The sequence below is a fragment of the Oncorhynchus gorbuscha genome, linkage group LG07, assembly GCF_021184085.1.
Source record: "Oncorhynchus gorbuscha isolate QuinsamMale2020 ecotype Even-year linkage group LG07, OgorEven_v1.0, whole genome shotgun sequence".
NCBI classification, from domain to species: Eukaryota; Metazoa; Chordata; class Actinopteri; order Salmoniformes; family Salmonidae; genus Oncorhynchus; species Oncorhynchus gorbuscha.
Window position 1 is genome coordinate 59,056,058 of NC_060179.1, and position 22,427 is coordinate 59,078,484.

The window sequence follows — 22,427 nt, forward strand, 5'->3', positions numbered from 1 at the left end:
CGTGTACGGCAGAAAAACAAACGATAGACAGCGTTCCTGACGGTCTGGTGCTGTGGAATACAGTTCTCTCACAACACATCCCTATAGGAACATAGAGTGTTTTTCTTGTCCTATTAGCAGGGATTTGGCTACTGGCATCTAGTTAACTATCAAACATCAACATGTCCCCATAGGACGATGGTGTGTTTCTGTCATCATATTAAGCTGGATCTCTGGCTTTGAGTTGTTGTCAGTGAAGTAACTATGAAAACTTGACAAACACTACAAAAGTGTTTAGTGATAGCCTTGTGGTTGTAGTTCAATCAATAAGGGACGGAGGAAAACCAAAGAGTGACAGAAAGAGGAGAGAGGAATACCGGAGATAAGAACTGATCACTTCTTGTGACATCAATACAACCTTGTGACAACCACCTTGAGGAGTGTAACTATTGGAAAATATGAGGATTTCTGCTGAAGAGAAGAAAGGCTTAGACACTACCTTGAATGTTGTCTGAACACTTCTCTTGGAAATGCTGTAACAAAGTGTTTTCCCCCCGTTAGGTTCCTCAGCTTGGTTTCCCTCATTAGAGCTGATGATAATGAGGCAGTAGTCGCCTTGGGCTGATTGTACCAGTGTTCCAGTGTTTACAAAGAAACTAAACTAACTGCTGCTTCATTAAAAGTCACCAAACTAATGTTCCTTAGGTAAAGCTCTTCAGAAATAATCCACATTTCGCTAACTTTAATGAACACAAGAGGACAGCAAAATTGCGATAGAAGAAATACTATGACGTAATGGTAAGCACCAACACAATAGGACCTGCGTGGCTATTGCGCCAAAATACTTACTAGTCCTCACTTCGTCTGACTAGCTATTTCAAAGAACAAGTTTGGGGCACAGACAATGTCTGAAGACACTAAGATGATTTGTAAACTTTTCAGGAGCTTTATTTGTAAATGAAAGAACTTTCCATTCTTAAAAACAGTGAGGACAAGCAGACACGGTGGAATGTGGACTAGAGTGTGTGAGCAGGCTGTGTCTCTTCAATCCTGTGCAGCTAGCTATCCTCAGGCCCTGGAGCTAGTTAGCAGCTGAATAGTGAAGACATATGGAGAGACAAGTTCAAAAGAGAACTATGGGCTGTGTCTGAGCCCCATCTCACTTTCTCCTTATTACCCCAGCTGAAAAAACAACAAGGATTCATCCTGCGCTCTCGCTCTCTCTCTTTCTCCCACCTTTCTCCCACACCCTCTACCCGCTTGACACCAGTGACACTACACAGACCCTTTAGAATGCAGGCTTCACCAAAACGCACCGCACAGAGACTCTTCGAAGTTCAAAAGCTAAGTTTAATGAGCTCTACCCCCATCAGGCCACTGCTATTGAAATCAATGCTGTACTGTCGTCAACGTTGATTTAAGGTCTAAAAAGGTAACATAAAGGGGTCAGCAGGGCTGGAGTCCATGGTCTGTAATTATAGATAATAAACTCTCTAGTGTTGAATCTATGGTCCCTCGTCGTTAAAGGTGAGGTTAGAATAATTATAATAGCTCAACCTCAACTCATTATAATTGCTAAACCTGAACTCTTAGATTTAAGGCTAATAATGATGAATAACTGAGAACCTGTTCTTTTGAAGTATGACTTACTGTACATTCCGACGTTCTGTATGCACATTTTAGAAGAGGATAAGGGTGTGACTCGAAACAGTTCCGAGGCTTGGAGGTCTCAGGGAAGGAATTAGGAAAACTAAAGTACTATGCTTGAACGGCTTAGAGTATTAATTATGTATTGGTGCTTGTATTAAATGAGAGTCTTTGCCCCCCCCCATGGAATCGCTGATGATCGTGACAGAAAAATATTGCGCATAAGCTTCTCTCTCATGACAGCTTTAGAGGTTACAGTATAATATAATATTCATTTAAATACATTAAATCGTTACAAACACCCCTGAGAGCAAATCCATTCTTCTCTCTTTTTCTGCAAATTTCAGCCTTATTTCTCTACACTAGGCACACCTTACTAAATCAATAATAATTTAGATGAGAAATTAGTTACAGTACTTAAACTTTTACCGCCTGGGGTGCAATAAAACTCTACCAATCCAAACTTTGATACAATATATTAAAAAAGTAAAAGAGATGGGTTTTGAGTGCACATGCCAAATCATTTAACTAGTGCTGTTTTAATGGAACAATTCATGAATGAAGGAGAAAATGCCCTAGGTCTTAGTTTTGAGTGTACAGTACCAGCTTCAGTAACTGAACATTTGCATCAATGTAAAAAATGTCACCAGGGATAGTAAATTGTAAATGTGTGTGTGTGTGTGTGTGCACCCGTCAATCCATTCATTCATTTGCATTCATCACCTGGAATATGTTGGAGAGGTCTCGGAGGTTAAAGATGTAGTGGAACTTGACAGCGGTGGGCAGGAAGGTGGAGGTGAGACTCTGATGGAGGGCCAGAGCAAGCTGGATCAGGGCAGGACAGCTCTTCTGCAGGGCAGCACTGAAGCCCTCTCCCCTGAGGTGCTGAGAGAGGATGGAACTGTAGATGGTGCTAAGAGCCTCCGCTCCAGGGAAGGACAAGGCAAACACTGAGAAGTGACGCTACAAAGAGAAACGGAGAAAATGTAAAAATGATGTGTATATGTATAGGGGTTCATAATTATGCTAATGAAACGTTGCAATAGAGACAACGGAACATCATCAGATATGCATGCATGTGTGTGAGTGCATGCGTGTTTGTCTGTGCTTGTTTGTAAGCGTGTCTGTGTGTGTACCTGTAGTCGTGGGTTAATGGTGAAGCTGCCTGCCGTAGGGTTCATGCAGGACACGTATTGCACACTGTGGACCTCTTTCAGCAGCAGCTTACTCCTGTCATACCTGGACACACACACACACACTTGTTTAACTAACCTTGTGGGGGGACACAATGTATAACCATTCAAAATCCCTAACTTAACCTAACCCCAAACCCTAAACCTAACTCCTAACCCCAAACCTAATTCTAACCATAACACTAATTATACCTTATCCCTAAACCCCCAAGAAATATACTGAACAAAAATGTCAATGATTTTACTGAGTTATAGTTCATAAAAGAAAATCAGTCAATGAAATGAATCCCTAATCTATTGATTTCACATGACTGGGCAGGAGAGCCTCCAGCAGGGTTTTATCCACCCCTCTACGTCACCAGCCTCCTCAAGCTTATTTTTTGTTAAAAAGAAAGATGGGGGACGGCGCCCCTGCATTGATTATCTCTGGATAAAGGCACCGTAAAGCTCAGCTACTCTTTACCCCTTATCCCAACCATCATCGAACAAATGCACAGGGCGCAGTACTTCACAAAACTGGACTTGAGGAGCGCCTACAATCTGGTGCGCATTCATGCAGGCGACGGCCTTTTCCATGACTACGGGCCATTACAAGTATCTCAGAATGCCTTTTGGTCTGTCTAATACTCCTTCAGTCTTCCAGGACAAAGTGTTTTGGGGCGTAGTGGTTTATATAGACAACAATTTGATCTATTCTGCTGACCGCGCCCAGCATGTCTCCTTAGTTAGGTCTGTGCTGGGAAGCGGTCGTTGTCCTTTTTGTGCTACCTCACGTCCACGGAGGGAGTGGAAATGGAGGAGCAAGACCATGGCCCATCCCCAACTCTGTAAAAGCAGTCCAGCGATTCCTGGGGTTCGCCAACTATTTCCGGAGGTTCATCCGGGGCTTCCGGGTCTTCAGCATGGTGGTCGCGCCTCTTACCTCCCTGCTGAGAGTAGGTTCCCAGCGGCTTCGTTGGATGGCAGAGGCGGAGACACTGAAGGCACGCTTCACCATTGCTCCCGTGCTGGCACATCCCAACCTTTAGAGGTTTAAACCTCACTCTTTTGTTTGGGTTACATCCGTGTGTATTTTATATACTTCGTCCCCGTGTCATGTTCATGTATTTTGGGTGGAGTCATAAAACCCCCTATTACGCATTCCTGCACCTGTCTATGATCCTTAAAGAACGTGATACTGTTTAATCAGCTTCTTGATATTCCACACCTGTGACATACGGCAGGCCCTGCGCACGGAACCCGCACCTGCACAGTGCCCAGAAAACCGCGGCTACATGCCCACAGGTGTACAGGAATGCCTCCTTAACTGGCACACATGGTGCCTGTATCGGGTCATCCTGGGAAAAGCCGTACCATCGCCTGTCTGTCTGAGAAGTACTGGTGGCCCACCTTGGCTAGGACGTCTCTTCCTGCTCCATCTGGGCTCAGTCAAAGACACTCAGACACCTCCCTTATGGAAAGCTCCTTCCCCTGCCGGTTCCCTGGTCTCACCTCTCGGTGGACTTTGTCATCGACCTTCCCCCCTCCCAGGGGAACACCACTGATCTTGTCGTTGTGGACTGGTTTTCCAAAGCTTGTCGCCTCATTCCTCGGTGTGGGCTCCCGTCGGCCATGCAAACCGTGGAGGCTCTTTTTACACACGTCTTCCGGCACTACGGGATCCCAGAGGACATTGTGTCAGATCATTGTCCTTAGTTCACCTCACGCATATGGAAAGCTTTCATGGAATGCCTTGGGGTTATGGTCAGTCTCACCTCCAGGTACCATCCTCAAGCTCATGGGCAGGTGGAGAGGGTCAATCAAGAACTGGGCAGTTTCCTAAGGTGTTACTGTCTGGACCGGCCGGGGGAGTGGACGGATTTTCTACCTTGGGCTGAGTACGTGCAGAATTCCCTCTGCAACTCCTCCACTAACCTCACTCCTTTCCAGTGTGTGTTGGGGTATCAGCCGGCCTTGGCACCTTGGCATTCGAGCCAGACCGAGGCCCCTGCGGTGGATGAGTGGTTTGGGTGGGCTGAGGAGACCTGGAAAGCTGTGCACACTCGTCACCAGCAGGCCGTGCGTCGGCGCAAGGAACTGGCGGGCCGTGCGTCGGCACAAGGAACAGGCCGACCGCCACCGCAGTGATTTTCACTGTTGGCGCACTGCCCGACCCACACCGTGCCCCTGTGGTCGTCCCCAAGGCCGTTTACGTCCCGCTGCTGGTGCACTTGTTATTTCGGGTCTCGTCCTGTGTAGTGTTATTACGGGTCTCGCCCCGTGTAATCTTTAGAGGTTTAAACCTCACTCTTTTGTTTGGGTTACATCCGTGTGTATTTTATATACTTGTTTGTTTTGGGCTTCGTCCCCATGTCATGTTCAAGTATTTTGGGTGGAGTCATAAAACCCCCTATTACGCATTCCTGCACCTGTCTACGATCCTTAAAGAACGTGACACTGTTTAATCAGCTTCTTGATATTCCACACCTGTCAGGTGGATGGATTATCTTGGCAAATGAGAAATGCTCACTAACAGCAATGTAAATACATTTGTACACAATACGTTTTTTTGTGTGTATGAAACATTTCTACGATCTTTTATTTCAGCTCAAGAAACACTTTACATGTTGCGTCTATATTTTTGTTCAATATAGCATTTGACCGTATGGGGACTAACAAAATGTCAATGTCTTGTTCGTTTACTATTTTTGTGGGGACATCTGGTCCCCATAAGTATAGTTAAACACGTCCACAGGCACACAAAAGCACAGGCACATACACATTGCAATGAAATACAGAAACACACTCTTCATGTGCTCCTGTCAATATGCACGCCTCAATTCTGCCTTAAGCCAGCATAGTTTAGTAACACCCTTTTCCCTCTCAATTTCATACCTGAGATACTCTCCATAACTCTACTGGCTGACCGTGTGTAAAACACACACACACACACACACACACACACACACACACACACACACACACACACACACACACACACACACACACACACACACACACACACACACACACACACACACACACACACACACACACACACACACACACACACACACACACACACACACACACACACACTGCGGCTGTGTCTACAATATGCTTACTATGCCTGATGCCCCAACTACACAATCCTTTTAAGGAAAATCACATGCCCAAGCTCTCACATCGGACATCATTTAAGTTGTAGCATATTTTAGTAACAGCAACTGCAGTGAGTGTCCCTTTGAATAGTAAACTGAAGACATGCTCTGCTGTAGTAAGCTGAATAACAGATCAATTATTGGACTAACCCACTGCAGTAGGTTTGCTATAGCAGGGTTAGCCAGCCAGTACCCTCTTTAAAAGAGCTGTGGTACAGTAACTCTGAATTAATGTGCCTTTACTGTAATTGTCCAACATTTATAGGGTTCTTAAATTATGAAGTGGAACATAGTTCTTTTCCATAACGCATCACTGTCATCTGTGATAACAATACATAGGACAAAAAGTATACATCTACTGCAGTGGTCACCAACCGGTTGATCAATTGGTTGATCTCCAAAGCATTCCTAGTCGTTCACCAAACATTTCTGTTCAAAAAACTATGATAAAGCCTTGCGTTCCTATGTTTGTTATTTGTTTCATGCTGTTGGCAGTAGGTGCACTTGATTCAGAAGCCCTAGCGCCGGGAAGGCAAAGTTTCCCATTTTAAACCATTTCATGTGTCTGAAGGTAGAACCCAGAAAGCAAATCAAGTGCACCTATAGGCCTACTGCTGGCAAATCAGATAGCTTAGATCACAGCGTCTGCAGTCTCCTTGAGCCATAGACTGTAAAAAGAAGCCTTGAGCACACAGCAAAGCTGAAACTGAGATTTCAAAACGTTTAAAAGCATGACTAGTGAGAGATTCAACGAATACAGCAAAGCTGAAACTGAGATTTCAAAACGTTTAAAAGCATGACTAGTGAGAGATTCAACGAATACAGCAAAGCTGAAACTGAGATTTCAAAACGTTTAAAAGCATGACTAGTGAGAGATTCAACGAATACAGCAAAGCTGAAACTGAGATTTCAAAACGTTTAAAAGCATGACTAGTGAGAGATTCAACGAATACAGCAAAGCTGAAACTGAGATTTCAAAACGTTTAAAAGCATGACTAGTGAGAGATTCAACGAATACAGCAAAGCTGAAACTGAGATTTCAAAACGTTTAAAAGCATGACTAGTGAGAGATTCAACGAATACAGCAAAGCGCTGCTGTTTTTATGAGTAAATCCATGTTTAAGTTATTCAGCAATGTCAACACTTTGTTCAAAACTTTAATAAGCCATAAAATGCACGTTTTCCCTACTTCCACTCACGCTACAACCAGCACTGCAGCTGTAATGAATGACTACAGCAAAGTGTTTCCGTAAACCTGCGTTGTTATTATTAGTGGCTTGACTCTTTTTTTTATATCAAGTAATATTTCACTTTATCTGGACATCAAATTAACAACATTAATTGGTGCATGCGGCGGAAACAATGCACTGCGACTTGAGTTTCGCCATCAGCTTGAAGACTGTCTACTTTTCTCAGTGGAGGGAGGGAGAGAGGGATGGTGAGTCGTGTGAGAGGCAGCCTCACCACTGCACTCTCCATCCCCTCAGACTGACCATCAGATGCAGACCATCAGTTCAGCAAAAATTAAAATTCAATCAATTTGTTTGTAAATATTATTAGAACATCACGCATAAGATGCAGTGTTTTCGGTGCATATTTGTTGTGCATTTTGTTGTAAAGAATTCCCGCCAATACTAGCTAGCAACTTACTGTGTCTAGTGGGGGGGTTTCAAATATTTTGTACAGTGCGTGAGTGCATTGTTGGATGGTGAGCCGTGCATTGCATTATGTGCAATTTTGTGCTGTATCTATCAGAATAAATCTCCATGATTGGTGCTACAAGTTGGAGTCTGTGTCGATGGTTGTACACAACGCAAGAACAGACGCAAGAGCACTGTTACATTGGCGTATGAGTGTGTGTGACTGCAGGGTCTGTGTGTGCACGTCCTCTCACCAGTGGTTGTAGTCCAGGTGTTGGCGTATGAGTGTGTGTGGCTGCACGGTGCCGTAGGCGTCCACTTCTGGCATGTTCATATCGTCTATGAAGTAGACCAGCCTCCTGCTGCCTGGAGGACCATAGTTACGGCCTGCCTTCTTCTCCAGGGGCTTCTCCAACACCGCTGCAGGAGAGAGGGAAGAGGGAGAGGATGAGAGTGGAAAGAGAGAGGAATGGGAATGTAAAAAGAGATGAATGGAGGATGAGTGCAGAAAGAGATGGATGGAGGATGAGTGCAGAAAGAGATGGATGGAGGATGAGTGCAGAAAGAGATGGATGGAGGATGAGTGTAGAAAGATGAATGGAGGATGAGTGTAGAAAGATGAATGGAGGATGAGTGTAGAAAGATGGATGGAGGATGAGTGTAGAAAGATGGATGGAGGATGAGTGTAGAAAGATGGATGGAGGATGAGTGTAGAAAGATGGATGGAGGATGAGTGTAGAAAGATGGATGGAGGATGAGTGTAGAAAGATGGATGGAGGATGAGTGTAGAAAGATGGATGGAGGATGTAGAAAGATGGATGGAGGATGAAAGATGGATGGAGGATGAGTGTAGAAAGATGGATGGAGGATGAGTGTAGAAAGATGGATGGAGGATGAGTGTAGAAAGATGGATGGAGGATGAGTGTAGAAAGATGAATGGAGGATGAGTGTAGAAAGATGGATGGAGGATGAGTGTAGAAAGATGGATGGAGGATGAGTGTAGAAAGAGGGAATGGAGAGAACCAGCTAGGCTACAGTATATTTATTTGCAGTTGTACACTAGTAGTAGCAGACCATTGCATACCCTGTAGCATGGCAGAGGTGGTGTAATAATTGAAGGGGACGTTTTTGATCATGTATTTCTCCTGGTCCAGTGTTCCCAGTTTGTCTCCGACCAGAACAGACTTCCCAGTACCGGCATTCCCGACCAGCATGACGGGCCGGCGGCGTTCCAAGAGGCGGTCCATGAAGTAACGGACGCGGATAGTCTCTGTGGTGTGGACCAGACATGCCTTGGGAGAGGGGAGATAGGGGACAGAGTTCAGATAGACTGTAGATACTCTACAGGTTGGTGTTTCCCCACAGATCTAGGATCAGATTACTCAACTCCAATTACAACCTAAACCATTACTTATTGTGGTCCTTCAAGCCGGATGTTGTGCAATATTTACGCCACTGATGTTCACTTATTGTAAATTGCTCTGGAGAAAAGAGCATCTGATAAATTGTAAAGAATATGTAATGAGAAGATATTTTACTGTAGACCGTCGATGACTACATAGAAGCAGCTTTGAAGCAGCTAATGCATGGTATATTGTCACCATAGAAGTGACATGAAGTGACACCAGTAACACAAGACTTTACCGTACCTGTAGAGGAATATCAGCATCCATCTCGAACCTGGGCACCATCTTGGACCAGGGTTCAAACTTCTTGGTGTCGGGGTCAATGTAGTAGTCAAACACGGTCCCCTGGGAGGGGAACTTGATGGTCTTAAACTCTGTCACCCACCACTTACTGAACTCCACACGGTAGTCCACCAACTACACACACACACACACACACACACACACACACACACACACACACACACACACACACACACACACACACACACACACACACACACACACACACACACACACACACACACACACACACACACACACACACACACACACACACACACACACACGGAGAGACAAACATTGGGTCAATCTCAATAGTCTTGAGATACTTCTGGGAGAGGAAGCCATGGTTTATTGCGTTGCGATCACACTTTCGGTCTACATTAAAAAACAATCAAATGAAACAGACACTCCTATCCAACTACCCACTGGTGGAACAACTACCCACTGGAGGAAACTGGTTAACATTGTTTCCATGTCATTTCAACAAGAAAAGTCAATGTGATGACGATGATTCAACGTGGAAAAGCGATTGGAATTTAAAAAAAGTCAATGTAAATTTGAACCTAAATTTTTGTTGATTTCACGTTGAATTCACATTAGCTAACAACTCAACCTTAATGTTGAGTTGATGTTGAACTTGATGTTGAAATGACGTCTGTGGCCAGTGGGTACCCATCAGTAAAAAATAAAAATCCCTGAGCTGTTATTTCCTCTCTCTCCTCTCTCCTTTCCCTCTCTCCAGGCTGTCTACTGTGTTCAGGCCCTGCTCTACAGTCAATAAACCCACTTAGCATATAAATGCAGTGTAGATAAGGAAATATAGTGGAGTACATTGGTATGCTAGGAGAGACTGTTTTATCCCATAACGTAGATGGACATGGTTACTGTACGGAGCTGTCTGAGTTGCTTAGCAACCGCTCGTCACTTTGTTCGCCTCTGGTTAAAAATTCAGCCGGCTATAGTGTTTAGGACTGTGAGTGGAATACACTTAGTTTTGAAGATGAAGCTGCAATACAGTACGGAGTCCTCGCATTGAAAGCCACCATACTTTACTGAAATATATGTGAAGCAATTCTCATCATCTGAAGCTTTGAGGGGAGTTGGAGAGCGAATTAGATGACGATTTACTAAAGCGTTTGCACCCGTGATAAAAGTATACCACTTTTTCTGAAGCAATCTATTTTATTCTTTGACTCTGAGGGAAGGCACTTATCCACTACGTAGGAATGTGTCTCACAAAAATACTTCATAATAATACATGCAATTTAGGAGACACTTTTATCCAAAGCAACTTACATTTTAAGTATGGGTGGTCCTAGGAATCTAACCCACTATCCTGGTGTTGCAAGCCCCACTAAGCTACAGAGGACCAACCACAATCATAGGAATCATTCAACCATCCTACCTGGTCCTGGAACATGGCACCTCCGAAGGCCCAGACAGCACCGAAGACAAAGTAGAGTTCATAGAGTTCCTTAGGGCAGTCTGGAGGGGTGTGTTCTGGGGTTAACAGACACTCCAACAGATGGCACAGCATCTGGACCATACTCTGTTCCGGGACTGGGATGATCTTCTTAAACCTGACCACACACATTACAGACATAGGGGTAAGACTATCAGTGAAATAAATATACAGTATATATATTTGTTTTATGTCTTACACTATTTAGGCCTATTGTTCTCTGTCACTCGCCCTCTCTGTCTTCTCTCTCTCTAACCTTTCTTACTCCCTCTCACCCTCTCACCCTCTTCCATGTCTACAGTCTCTCTCCCCTCAGTCCAGAGGAACCATCTAGATCACTATGAACCATTCCATACTGACAGCTGATGTGTTACCTGGACCTGAGGGTGTCTAGACATGAGGGGAGGTACTTGTCAAACAGGATTGTCAGGTTGGCCTTTTCCGATTGGACTTCCCTCCTGTCAATCCAACTGGATACAGGTGGGTTCCAGCCCAGATCTGCTGGGTTGATATACAGAATGCCTGGAGGGACAAGCAGAGCTTGTTACTCTGTAGTCACATGTAAACAGGTAACTACACAGTACGTACAAATACATGTCAAATGTGATCTAACTGTGAAATATGTGGTCTAGGATAACAACAAAAGAAGAGGAGAGCAGGGGGACAGGGATAGGATAAGGACATGAGGAGGAGAGGTGATGGAGGATGCGAATGACTAGCATACCAGCTCTAGATACAGTAGCAGGAGTAGCAGTCCGGAGGTGGCTGATCTCAAACACCAATCTCATGGTCGGGTTGAGCGGGATACGTTCATTACTCGCCAGGGTTAACACCTAATACAGGGAAAGGTACAGAGAGTTATTACACAGACGGACAGAGAAACACAGACAGGAAGACAGACACACACCTTGTTGTCGTCCATGACAGTGTTGAGAGACTCAATCCACATGGGGTCTATGTCTCCATCCAGTACGATCCATTTAGGCCCAGTGTGGCTGAGGTTAGCCAGCTCACGCATGATGTTAGAGAACAGACCTGGAAAACAGACATGTATCAAAGGTCTATATGTTGGTCATATCATCATCACCATCATGACAATCATCATCACCATCACCATCACGACCGTCATCATCATGCCCTCCCCTCACCATCCCTCCACTCCCTGGTTGCAGGGTTGATGATGCCAAACAGCTCATCATTGGTCACAGCTTTGGGGTTGAGGTCCGCCCACACGGGCCTCCGCTTCATGTTCTGGTAAGTCCGTTGGAGAGACCTCATCACCTGGCTCTTCCCTGTGCCTGCATTACCCACCACAAACACAGAGTGGCGCACCGCCAGCAACTCTTCCAACTGTACCACCTGGGGGAAGGAAGGAGAGAGCGAGAGCCAGGGAGAGAAATGGAGAGACAAATAGTATGGTTTTGCTATACAGAATGGTATGGTACACTGCAATGCAGCAGAGTAGATCAGTACCATACAGTGTGTCACTCACGTTACAGCTCTGTGAAAGAGCAGTATTTACTGCATAAAGCAAACAGCAAACAGTGTGGAAAGAACAAATTATACTACCTCTAAAACGGCCTCATCTTTGTTATGTAAAGTATCAAATTCACCTCATTAATATCAGCAACACTTTGATGCACAAAATATTAACAACTTGAATTGTGGATGTGACAGGAACATGAGAAAATAACAGATTAAAGTACATTGTGGCAAATATCAAAGTCTCTGTAACGGTAAGAAAACGAGAGAGAGCGAGAGTGCGAGAGAAAATCATATTTCCTTTCACAGTGAAACTCACTGATGGCATTCTCAATCAATGCAATTGACTCAAGCTATTCACCCTCACCATAGTGTTAGCATCCGAAAGACCCACATTGATATTAGATTTGAGATGTGGGCAGCTGACAGGTGCTAATGCTAGCGCTACAAGCGGCTAACAATACAACAGGCTAACATTATGAGAGGCTAACAGTACAACAGGCTAACATTGTGAGAGGCTAACACTACAACAGGCTAAAATTATGAGAGGCTAACACCACAACAGGCTAACATTATGAGAGGCTAACACTACAACAGGCTAATATTATGAGAGGCTAACACTACAACAGGCAAAAATTATGAGAGGCTAACACTACAACAGGCTTACATTGTGAGAGGCTAACACCACAACAGGCAAAAATTATGAGAGGCTAACACTACAACAGGCTAACATTATGAGAGGCTAACACTACAACAGGCTAACATTATGAGAGGCAAACACTACAACAGGCTAACATTATGACAGGCTAACACTACAACAGGCTAACATTATGACAGGCTAACACTACAACTGGCTAACATTATGACAGGCTAACACTACAACAGGCTAACATTATGACAGGCTAACACTACAACAGGCTAACATTATGAGAGGCTAACACTACAACAGGCTAACATTATGAGAGGCTAACACTACAACAGGCTAACATTATGAGAGGCTAACACTACAACAGGCTAACATTATGACAGGCTAACACTACAACAGGCTAACATTATGAGAGGCTAACACTACAACAGGCTAACATTATGGCAGGCTAACACTACAACAGGCTAACATTATGAGAGGCTAACACTACAACAGGCTAACATTATGAGAGGCTAACACTACAACAGGCTAACATTATGACAGGCTAACACTACAACAGGCTAACATTATGAGAGGCTAACACTAAAGTCAAATAAACCCATTCCCCTCTGGACTTCCTCCTTTCACTCTAATCTTACTGACCAACAGAATGTGGCCAAAAGTCGTGCACTATAATATAGTTTAACATGGCTTCAGGGAATAGGGTGTCCAACAGAGACGGAGAGTGTAAGGTTCAGACGATACAAATGGATCATTATTGACCTGCCGTTGTCTCATCAGCCTGTTCCCTCCCTGTTTATATCCATGTGTGGTGTCTGTGACAGTGGCAGGGTTAAGAGCTGCTCTTGCGGTACAGCGGCGTGATGGAGTGTCATTACGTTGCTACCATATCGCTTTGACCTGCTGCAGATTGCACTCATTTCCCCTGGCTCCGCTTTCCTCTGTCTCTGACATTGTATGTGTGTGCGTGTGTGTGTGTGTGAACGCAGCATAATGGCTAGAATAAGGACGGTGGACCTTTCCACCTGGGACGTTATTACAGTATAACCGGAGGGTTTGGGTTGGGTATATTTGGCCGATTCATCCACAACCCAGACTGCTCTGACACTAATGTGTACTTACCACTGATACAGTACAGTGCAACACCAGGTACATGGCTTTTGGATAAAAGGGAACTAGTAGCAGAGGAACGCAAAAGCTGAATTTGTTGTTTTATTGTTAATTACCAAGATTGAAGTGTGGTTTCTTTTCCCTGGCAGTGTTATTGAAGGTCAGGGACATTACAGTATTATGGGCTGGGCTCTTACAGGGCTATCATCTACCGTCAAAAAACGGTGTCTTTTCCTGTATTTTTTGATGATTCTAGGCCTGGGTCACTTGTTATATATGAATTGTTTCATTCATTAAGTCATTCATCAACATGAAAACATAACTTTTAACCAACACTCTCTAAAGGCTGAAACAGCCCACCCTGGTCAACTCACCTTCAGTACAAAGTTATCCTCAGCCTGTAATTTGAGGTCCAGCACAGACTGCTTGACATGCTTCTCAAACTCCAGGTCTCTCTTCCTGGGGACGTCCAGAGCAGGGAACAGGTCTCCGATAAGCCCCATGAACACTGGCATGTCATCTGTCACGATCTTAGGGATGTTGAAGTCTCTCAGAGCCCGCATGAGGACCTGGTCCTCAGGCCGATCTGGGTCACCCCGCTTCAGGGAGCCAGCCACCACCAGGACAGACTTGATGGCCCTCAACCCCCAGTCATAGTGGTCCTGGAGACCAGGGAGAGACGGAACATTAATATTTAAGGCACATTTTCCTTTTCCAAGAATGACAAAGATGTGTAATGGAAGGGATAGAAATGTAATGGAAGGGATAGAAATGGATGTACCAAAAGTTCCCGAAAGTGCTTGTTTGCTAGACAGACAAAGCATAGTCTTTGTTGTTTTGAAATGCCAAACATGATTGTGTCCTTTTTTCTGGTTTCAGCTGAACATATTTTGAAAGTAAGACAAGGACAAATGGTCAAACATATTTTAAATATATTTGAAATTTTTTACCCCTTTTTCGTGATATACAATTGGTAGTTACAATCTTGTCCCATTGCTGCAATTTTCGTACGGACTCAGGAGAGGTGAAGGTCAAGAGCCATGAATCCTCCGAAACACGACCCTGCCAAGCCGCACTGCTTCTTGACACACTGCTAGCTTAACCCAGAAGCCAGCTGCACCAATGTGTCGGAGGAAACACCATACAGTGTGCATGCGCCCAGCCCGCCACAAGGAGTCGCTAGAGCGCAATGGAACAAGGACGTCCAGGCCGGCCAGACTGTCCCCTAACCCGAAACGACGTTGGGCCAATTGTGCATCCCCTCATGGGTCTCCCAGTCACGGCCGGTTGCGACCCAGCCTGGGAACGAACCAGGGTCTGTAGTGATGCCTTAGACCGCTGCGCCTCTCGGGAGGCCCAAACAAGATATTCTAACACGTTAATCTATACATATATCTTTTTACACACAAGTTTGCACAAAGCAAGTTATTTCATTTTATAAACTGGGTGGTGTCACGACTCCGACCGAACGACACTCCCCTTCCCGTTCGGGTGGCGCTCGGCGGTCGTCGTCGCCGGCCTACTAGCTGCCACTGATTATTTCCTCCCCCTCCTTATGTGTTTATTGAGTGCATCTGTTTTGAGTTAGGTAGTTAGTCGTAAGGCTTTATTAGTCAGCCGGCCCGCCTGGTTCCTTGTGCGGGATTAATTATTGTGACCGTCTGTTTGGTGTACTTGTGTGCACGTCTATGGGTTTTGTGTTTTCCCATTTTGTGGGTTTTTTCTGGACAGTTTAACTCCTGAATGCTGATTGGCTGACAGCCGTATACCACGGGTATGACAAAACATGTATTTGTGCTGCTCCAATTACATTGATAACCAGTTTAAAATAGCAATAAGGCACCTCGGGGGTTTGCGGTATATGACTAATATGCCATAGCTAAGGGCTGTATCCAGGTACCCGTTGCGTCATGCAAAATAACATCCTTTAGCCATGGTATATTGGCCATATACCACACCCCCCATGCCTTATTGCTTAAATAGAGCCCCGAGTACCAGGCCATTAGTTACCTGATGATCGTACTACTAATGCATGTCCAGAGTGCATAACAGGAGATTACCATGACTCAGCAGTCACATGGAATTTTACTGCGGTCATGACTCAGTTCTTCTCTATATCGAGCCATTTTTGTGTAATAACCAATATGGACATAATGGAGCCTAGCCTAGTCCCAGATCTGTTTGTGCTGTCTTGCCAAATCCTACTGTATGGTCATTGTCTTGCCACAATGACCATGTGAGTTGCCAAGCCAGCGCAAACAGACAAGGGACCAGGCTATAATGGAGCTAGTGCATAAGATCAGGGATCTGAAGCATACTGTACCTGTTTGGAAAGCAGCTCTTTGCAGAGTGTGTAGAGGGTGATGAACTTCCTTGCCAGGACTCTGGCATCGAGGAAACCTTCAGCCACCAACATGATCTCACAGATCAATTCAAAGTCTGGTACTACCATGGCACAAGGCCTACAGAGAGGGAGGGAGGTAGAGAGGGAAAGAGAGAAGGAAGGAGGGAGAAATAGAGAGTAAGATTTAGTTCAGAGGGCTGACACAGTCATGTGGCTTCTAGTCAATCCTGGTACAAATCCCGTCGGGGACATTTAGTTCACCAAGAGTACTACATGTAACTGTGGGACTGGAATATATTCATTGTCATTTGTCAGCTTTTCTTCCGTCAACATTATCATAAACATCCCACGGTGAATGCCTTGAAAGAGGTAACTCATCTTTGTTTTTCCATCAGTCTCACTCATCATTTCACTGTTAAAAAAATGACATTACAGCATTTAAAAAACAAGGAAACACTTTTGTGCGTGTTCCATGTGTTACCTAAACAGGGCCTTGAGATTCTCAGGTAGTTCTGTCCTGCCAGCGTAGCCTGGGTTCATGGTGATGAAGATACCTACAGAGGGGAAAAGATTCACCTCCTCGCCCATGAAGTTAAACCTCTGCTTCTTGTCTCGGATGGCGTCCTGGATGCTCTTCACCTGGACAGGACCGATATATAGATATACAGAGATATATAGAGATATAAGACAGTCAGGGACTAAACTCAGCAAAAAAAGAAACGTCCCTTTTTCAGGACCCTGTCTTTCAAAGATAATTCATAAAAATCCAAATAACTTCACATTGTAAAGGGTTTAAACACTGTTTCCCATGCTTGTTCAATGAACCATAAACAATTAATGAACATGCACCTGTGGAACGGTAAAGTGACTGTTCCACTGGATGTCATAAGGTGAATGCACCAATTTGTAAGTCGCTCTGGATAAGAGCGTCTGCTAAATGACTTAAATGTAATGTAATGTAACACTAACAGCTTACAGATGGTAGGCAATTAAGGTCAGAGTTATGAAAACTTAGGACACTAAAGAGGCCTTTCTACTGACTCTGAAAAACACCAAAAGAAAGATGCCTGGGGTCCCTGCTCATCTGCGTGAACATGCCTTAGGCATGCTGCAAGGAGGCATGAGGACTACAGATGTAGCCAGGGCAATAAATTGCAATGTCCATACTGTGAGATGCCTAAGACAGCGCTACAGGGAGACAGGACGGACAGCTGATCGTCCTCGCAGTGGCAGACCACGTGTAACAACATCTGCACAGGATCGGTACAAACAACTATCACACCTACGGGACAGGTACAGGATGACAACAGCAACTGCCCGAGTTACACCAGGAATGCACAATCCCTCCATCATTGCTCAGACTGTCCGCAATAGGCTGAGAGAGGCTAGACTGAGGGCCTGTAGGCCTGTTGTAAGGCAGGTCCTCACCAGACATCACTGGAAACAACGTCGCCTATGGGCACAAACCCACCGTCGCTGAACCAGACAGGACTGGCAAATAGTGCTCTTCACTGACGAGTCACGGTTTTGTCTCACCAGGGGTGATCATCTGATTCGCGTTCATCGTCGAAGGAATGACCGTTACACCGAGGCCTGTATTCTGGAGCGGGATCGATTAGGAGGTGGAGGTGTGTCACAGCATCATCGGACTGAGCTTGTTGTCATTGCAGGCAATCTCAATGCTGTGCGTTACAGGGAAGACATCCTTCTCCCACATGTGGTACCCTTCCTGCAGGCTCATCCTGACATGATCCTGCAGCATGACAATGCCACCAGCCATACTGCTCGTTCTGTGCATGATTTCCTGCAAGACAGGAATGTCAGTGTTCTGCCAAGGGCAGCGAAGACTCTGGATCTCAATCCCATTGAGCATGTCTGCGACCTATTGGATCGGAGGGTGAGGGCTAGGGCCATTCCCCCCAGAAATCTCTGGGAACTCGCAGGTGCCTTGGTGGAAGAGTGGGATAAAATCTCACAGCAAGGACTGGAAAATCTGTGTGTGTGTCTAGGATGTGTACAGTAAGAATGAGATTAACTTTTCCGTGTCCTTGGCTGAACCCAAGATCTCGACTGTACAGGGTGTGGTAAAATAGATTAGTTAGAAAATGATGTGTTTAGTCTGTGCATATGAAACAGCGCTCTCATAATTATACACCCATTAGTCATTATTCATCATCCAGTCTGGTATTTTGCAGACAATTTCACCAACAGACAGTTGTGTTGAGGATAAGAGAGGGGCTGACTTTAGCTAATTTGTCTCCATTCAGCTGTGTCTGTGCTGCCTTCTGTTTCTCTGCCCTTTACCTAATGGAGAATTGATCCTGCCACCTGCGAACGCACTAACAAACTGCAGCTACGTTATGGCGCCTGCTCTCCCCTTAAACAGAATGGATTATCGTACACCTTCCTCTGACATTCGCTTATGGAGAAGACGGGTGGGTCGTATTCATTAAGCAAAGAACAGAAGAAAAACAGACTGAGAAAGAGGGTGGGAGGCACTACCAGGACTTGTCCAATGAGAAACGCTCATTTTGTTGTTCCGTTGAAAAACAGTTTAAAATGTTTTCTGTAGCGTGCTGTTATGAACACAACCTGGGTGAAGCGCAGAGGAAGGAGAAGAGTGTCACGCCCTGACCATTGAGACCCCTTGGATTCTCTATAGTGGTTTAGGTGGGGGGTGTTCTAGAATGTGTATTTCTATGTTGCTGGTTTTGTATGGTTCCCAATTAGAGGCAGCTGGTAATCGTTGCCTCTAATTGGGGATCATATTTAGGAAGCCCTTTTCCCCCACCTGCTTTGTGGGATATTGTTTGTGTGTGCAAGTTGCACCACTTATGTGGTGGTGCTTGGGTTTTTTTTTGGTGTAGAAGTTTCACCCGAATAAAATATGTGGAACCTGACACACGCTGCGCCTTGGTCCGACCTTTTTCACGAGCGTGACAGAGGGTACTGGAGCGGGTAGGAGAGTGCCCTTCAGAACCATTTGATTGTTTTCTGCCCGGTCTTATCCAAGGTCTTCTTCCTTTCATCCTTTCCAAGCAAAGCTTGATTTATTATTCAATACGCCTGCTAACGCCCAGCTATTGCTCCGTTCTGCCACTTTACAATTTCAAAGTTCTCTCTCTCACTGACTTATTGAGAATGTTTCCTTTCATAGCTAGCTGCCGAGGAGAGGGCAGAGAAACTGGCTGTGCTGTGCTATACTACCAGTCTGATGATGAAACCCTATCCGCATCATCTACTGCACATAATGTTATGATATGGGTTAAGGTAAGGACATAGACAAACGCACCATCTGGGATACACTTTCATACTCCATCCCCCAGGGGGCAGCAGCAACCTTGTCCAAATGCTGAGTCTGGATGATAAGCACATCAGGTGCTACCAATTAAGGTGATTGTCGGTGAGTGTCCCAGTTTGCAGTGATGCTACTGGGGGTTTGTTGGTTTTAAGAGGTTTACTCTCCCTGGAAGAATGTATCCATCACGTCCTCAAATGCTGATTTGTCAGATAAATGCATACATTCATTTAGGTTACAGATCATGTAACTAGGCCTAGGACACCTAGACAAAGTGAGTACAACAATATCCGTAGGCTAGTTATGAGTTTTGCAACAATACACATTACAATGATGACAAAATATGAATGGGTACTGTGCTAACTCAATGCAATCATTGCTTATTAGTACTGTATACAGTGAGTTCCAAAAGTATTGTGCCCAATAGAAATGAATGGTAAATAATGTATTGTGTAATTTAGGAGTCACTTTTAAGGAAGAGTAAAATGTTTCTAAACACATCTACATTCATGTGGATGCTACTATGATTATGGATAGTCCTGAATGAATCGTGAATAATGAGTGGGAATTATAGTCACACAAATATCATACCCCCAAGACATGCTAACCTCGCACAATTACAAGAAAAGGGGAGGTTAGCATTTTGGATGGGGGTATGATATTTTTGCATCTAACCTTCTCGCTCATCCTTATTCACGATTCATTCAGGACTGTCTGCAATAGAAGTGTTTAATAGTAACATATGATATTCTTCTTTACAGTACAGAGACTAAATAAAAAGTGTCACTGTGCCAATACCTCTGGAGCGCACTGTATGATTAGCCCAGGGACATGCTTACCTGCACAGCGACCACAGACAGCACCTCCACAGAGATCCTGTTAAATTCATCAAAGCAGCCCCACGCTCCTGTCTGGGCCAGGCCTTTATAGATGTTGCCACACGACTGCAGGAAGGGTCAGAGAGAGAGAAGAGAGAGGGAGATGAGTTCTATACAGAGTAAAATTGAAAGTAAGAATGACAGACGTTTGAGATTTACCACAAAAGCAAGGGCCTAAACTTTCTTGCCTAAACGGGTGACATTTTGTTGCCGTCTGTCTACTCCAATATGAAAAAGGTTAAATGCCAACTCACACCATCAGCTTTCTCCACAGACACAGAAACAGCCTCCTGAGATTCACTAGACAGGAGAGAGGTAGGATCCACGTCTCTCCTCTCTATTATGGGGCAGAGCCCTGATACTAACCAAGCCTGACTGTGTGTGCCGCTTGGTTGTATGACTTTACACCATCGCTGTATCTCCTGGTGCATATTAGCGCTTCTCTCTGACACAGTGTGGTGTGTGTGTAGAGTGAGAAGGGCAATAATAATTATCCTGTCTAGGCAGGCAGCAACAAGCTGTATGAAGATATTGTGCCTGCGTCTCTATTGACCACTCTATATGCAGTGTGTGTGTGTGTGTTGAAGCAGGAACACTGAGAAGGGCGTCTGACACCACTTAACAGCAAAATAAAAGCATCCATCAGGTTGAACTGTTATGTTCTTCCTTCAAGGACAGAGGGAGAGAGAGGAGAAGACCGACAGGGAGCTCTCTTTACCCTCCTCTCCCCTCCATCTCTGTGTCAGATATCCACACCGAGTAGAGTTGGAGAAGCAGGACTTAGATCAGGGTAAATGGCGGCCCGCACCCCCTTTTGAAGGCCAACGGATTAACCCCCCTCCCATCCACCCCTGCCCCCCCCCCCCCCCCCTCCCAAAGAAACTCAGTCTGGGTCTCAACTTACAGTTGCGTATTAGAATAGTAGACTACACAAGGTACAATTTCGAAATTTGGTTGTGCATCAGATGTTTTACTCTTGTTATGTCAGTCACTGATAGTCAGTCAATTAGACCGTGTCAGTTAACTTTTTTTAGATTGCTAAATTAGTTCAGTGGCCAGCTATCCAAACTTGTTATCGAATTATCCGGGGGGCACCCATTGATTTTGTAATTTAGTCTCACTCAGATATACACTGCTCAAAAAAATAAAGGGAACACTTAAACAACACAATGTAACTCCAAGTCAATCACACTTCTGTGAAATCAAACTGTCCATTTAGGAAGCAACACTGATTGACAATACATTTTACATGCTGTTGTGCAAATGGAATAGACAACAGGTGGAAATTATAGGAAATTAGCAAGACACCCCCAATAAAGGAGTGGTTCTGCAGGTGGTAACCACAGACCACTTCTCAGTTTCTATGCTTCCTGGCTGATGTTTTGGTCACTTTTGAATGCTGTCAGTGCTTTCACTCTAGTGGTAGCATGAGACGGAGTCTACAACCCACACAAGTGGCTCAGTTAGTGCAGCTCATCCAGGATGGAACATCAATGCGAGCTGTGGCAAGAAGGTTTGCTGTGTCTGTCAGCGTAGTGTCCAGAGCATGGAGGTACTACCAGGAGACAGGTCAGTACACCAGGAGATGTGGAGGAGGCCATAGGAGGGCAACAACCCAGCAGAAGGACCGCTACCTCCGCCTTTGTGCAAGGAGGAGCACTGCCAGAGCCCTGCAAAATAACCTCCAGCAGGCCACAAATGTGCATGTGTCTGCTCAAACGGTCAGAAACAGACTCCATGAGGGTGGTATGAGGGCCCGACGTCCACAGGTGGGGGTTGTGCTTACAGCCCAACACCGTGCAGGACGTTTGCATTTGCCAGAGAACACCAAGATTGGCAAATTTGCCACTGGCGCCCTGTGCTCTTCACGATTGAAAGCAGGTTCACACTGAGCACGTGACAGACGTGACAGAGTCT

The 22,427-nt window shown here is 45.0% G+C and overlaps 1 protein-coding gene across 2 annotated transcripts in view; it reads right to left on the reverse strand.

Moving 5' to 3' along the window:
• The window catches only part of dnah9 (dynein, axonemal, heavy chain 9), a 151,310-nt gene that overhangs the window by 100,413 nt on the left and 28,470 nt on the right, over positions 1 to 22,427 (reverse strand). For both annotated transcript variants that reach the window (XM_046356968.1, XM_046356967.1), the window contains exons 32-45: positions 20,472 to 20,576; positions 16,816 to 16,973; positions 16,314 to 16,452; positions 14,365 to 14,652; positions 11,901 to 12,111; positions 11,660 to 11,787; positions 11,477 to 11,585; positions 11,127 to 11,274; positions 10,696 to 10,870; positions 9,249 to 9,422; positions 8,684 to 8,891; positions 7,854 to 8,019; positions 2,763 to 2,865; positions 2,350 to 2,589 (exon numbers count right to left, since the gene is read on the reverse strand). In XM_046356968.1, the coding sequence (XP_046212924.1) occupies positions 2,350 to 2,589; positions 2,763 to 2,865; positions 7,854 to 8,019; positions 8,684 to 8,891; positions 9,249 to 9,422; positions 10,696 to 10,870; positions 11,127 to 11,274; positions 11,477 to 11,585; positions 11,660 to 11,787; positions 11,901 to 12,111; positions 14,365 to 14,652; positions 16,314 to 16,452; positions 16,816 to 16,973; positions 20,472 to 20,576 (2,352 nt within the window). The remainder of the gene's footprint in view (positions 1 to 2,349; positions 2,590 to 2,762; positions 2,866 to 7,853; positions 8,020 to 8,683; positions 8,892 to 9,248; positions 9,423 to 10,695; positions 10,871 to 11,126; positions 11,275 to 11,476; positions 11,586 to 11,659; positions 11,788 to 11,900; positions 12,112 to 14,364; positions 14,653 to 16,313; positions 16,453 to 16,815; positions 16,974 to 20,471; positions 20,577 to 22,427) is intronic.